Source organism: Morone saxatilis, unplaced genomic scaffold, assembly GCF_004916995.1.
Source record: "Morone saxatilis isolate NCDOM2014 unplaced genomic scaffold, NCSU_SB_2.0 Contig21, whole genome shotgun sequence".
NCBI lineage: Eukaryota > Metazoa > Chordata > Actinopteri > Moronidae > Morone > Morone saxatilis.
In genome coordinates this window covers 14,510,202-14,513,015 of record NW_023339774.1, presented here as the reverse complement: position 1 = coordinate 14,513,015, position 2,814 = coordinate 14,510,202, and the positions used below count along the sequence as shown (strand labels likewise).

Sequence of the window (2,814 nt, the reverse complement as noted above, 5' to 3'; positions counted from 1 at the left end):
CCGCCGCTCCCGCTCCCGCCGCCGCCGCGGAGGGGCTGGTTCAGGGACATGAACTCAGGTCTGCTCAGGACGCTGTTTCTCTCCCGCGCCCTGGATCTCGCATTGTAACTCGAGGGCATGTTTGGATAGGGCCAATTTCTCCTCTGTGGGTGCGACAACCGATTGTCAATCTCCGGAAAGATAATTCAAGTGGTGGCGAGTCCACCACGACAGTGAAATGTCCCAGGATAAACCTCACCCCCCCTCCACCACCACACCTACCCCCCACCTCCAACACCAGTCCTCCCCCCTCCTGTGGCCTTAATAGATATATTTAGACCCAGAGGAATGTGCGATGGCCATGCTGTTTATACCGCGACCCATGCACGCAGGGCAGAGTGTGTATTGAATGGCATGCGCCTCGGCCAATCCGGTGAAACCCGATCTACAGCATGGAGATAAAATAACAACATGAGCATCTTGTTACGCCACAACATGGCACAACCACACGGCTAACAGGTGCTTTACTGCGCGCTGCTGCTGCTGCTGTGATAAACAGCCGAGAATGTGCAAGAGATACGCAAGACACGGTGTTGTCATCTTACCAGGCGAATGATGAATATGAGCCACAAAGCATCACTCTAAATGTCCCCTGCAGCCTCCATGGCACCTCTGATCTCCAGGCAGCGAGGAAGGAGGAGAGCAGGAGGAGGAGGAGGGGGGTGTAGTTTAAAGAGACGCAGGCAAAAGCTGAAGCGGTTAACAACCTGCCAGCGTCGTCAACAAAGGGTGCAGACAAGGCAGTCCCAGTCAGTGCAGCATTTGGTTCTTCCGGATTCGACGTAGTTTACGCACGTTTCCGATTCGCCGTCTGCGCTGCGGAGCGGAGTTCTCCAAGGTGCTTAAACAGACAGCGGAGAGCGGAGGAGCGGAGGAGCGGAGGAGCCGGCTTTCCACAGGGACACAAGGAGGGGTTTCAAAGTGCCAGTGAAAGGAAAGTAAATAAAGAAATAACCACTAAATAAACTAAATAAGTGTTTTGAGTATTTAAAAGATAACATCAAAGTTACAGTACAAAGAAAGGTTTTTCACTTAGCCTCCTTTTTAACATGATATATGGACAAATGATCCCTACAGAACCAAATATGATAGACAATACTGATTATTGATTACTTATCACTGGTTACAGCAATCTGACCTGCCCGGAAAGCACTTTAAGAAATTTAAATAAACATAAAAATAAGCTTGAATGTTGATAATGCCGAAGCTAAATTACAGCTTATTATTAGGCTACATTTTATTATTAGATCTAAACCATCCACACATACCATTATATAGGCTAAACAGCATGGTCTGAACAAAAAATAGCCGAATAGATTAATAATCATAAGTTGGGTTAATAGCCTACTATTATTAAGTTTTTATGAATTCATTTTTAAGTTAAAACCTGTGAGGAATATTATCTAATCAGTAGAAAATGCTACTACAACACTACAATAATTGAAATTCTCATTGTTATTGATAACAACACCACCAAAAAACAACAACAACCTCTTCCTCTTTTAATGTCACACTGCAGTCTATTTATAATAATAAATATAAATTATTAGAATATTATAAATATAATAATAATAACTGACTCTGAATCAGCTGCTATAACACTATAATTTCCCTTCGGGGATACATAAAGTATTTCCATCTATCTTTACTAATAGTTTCCGACAGAAATCGCCTTTGCCTACATCTCCCGGCATGCCACCCGCCCAGACCGGAAGTGTCGTCTCAAAAAGGTACTTATAAAGCCGCTTCTCCCAGGCAGCAGAGATAGACCAATGCGTATCGGGGTGAACCTGCCGTGGCGGCGATGGGACGAGCGCGGAGCGATGACAGCCCGTGCGGGAATTTAGGCTGAACCGCATCTCATCACAGACAGGCACCGCAACTGTCGGCTCGGTGCGAACTATGTGACAGCTGACAGTTCTCCCCCTCCAGAGGCGTTGTGTGTGTTTTTATTTATTTTTAAAATCTTCACCCCCCCACCACAAAAAGGAATGGATCCGGTCAAATGGGTGCTAAAGTTGACCCGGCGGTGTCCTCTGGATGTTGCGGCGCTCCGGCTCAAACTCGACTAGATTTCGGGGATCTTGTGGAAAACGCCGCCTTTCACTGTGTCCGCGGGACGTGAAGTCGTTTGCAGACACCGGCGGGGGGAGAAATTATAACGGGAGCGGGCAGTGCGGGGAGATAACGGAATTACCTCTCTGACCGGAGAACTGTGCGAGCCGCCGTTCACTCTGAATCTCTCCAGGATCTCGCCCCTGCCGAAGACCCTGGACACTTTCCAGTGAATTGTTTTATAGGTAGACTTCTTTTTTTTTTTTGTCTGTTTTTGTTTGCATGTTGTTGTTTTTTTTTGTTTTTTCTCGGCTAAAAATAGACCACAATTCGTGCAGTTGCACAGCGTGAGCCATTAATCCGCACATGTGTCAAACACTCGCTCTCAAATTGTTAAATTACACTTTTTTTTATTATTAATTGAGGCTGTATTGCGGATTAAATGGACACCCAGGCTGCTCAACATAATGTGAGCTTCACCTCTTGAGCTGCCATTTGTCGTTAATAACTATCCAGCACAACATTTTTTTTTGATTATGATTCTTGTCACCAGCTGGACCAAAGAGCTCTGGCCATTGGATAGTCCAGGGATTAGCTGTGTTACTGACACACACACACACACACACACACACAAGAGAGAATTTGACGCCAAAATGTAACATTAGTAGTTTTTTGTGTTAATTATTTAGCTCATAATTAACTTTTTTTTTTTTTTTTACA

At 45.1% G+C, this 2,814-nt stretch overlaps 2 protein-coding genes across 3 annotated transcripts in view; one reads left to right on the top strand and one right to left on the bottom strand.

The window, feature by feature from the left end:
* LOC118333040 (inactive phospholipid phosphatase 7) overlaps nt 1-255 on the bottom strand; it is an 8,525-nt gene extending 8,270 nt beyond the window's left edge. The window contains exon 1 of one of the 2 annotated variants that reach the window (XM_035668536.1): nt 8-255. In XM_035668536.1, coding sequence (XP_035524429.1) covers nt 8-119 — 112 coding nt within the window. In that variant the 5' untranslated portion in view covers nt 120-255. Of the gene's footprint in view, nt 1-2 lie in introns of both variants that reach the window. The other variant, XM_035668535.1, reaches the window with a different exon arrangement.
* Nucleotides 256-1,615: 1,360 nt separating this feature from the next.
* fam78ab (family with sequence similarity 78 member Ab) overlaps nt 1,616-2,814 on the top strand; it is a gene marked incomplete at its 5' end in the record, with an annotated part of 12,230 nt that continues 11,031 nt past the window's right edge. Inside the window, 1 exon segment of the mRNA XM_035668537.1 lies at nt 1,616-2,339.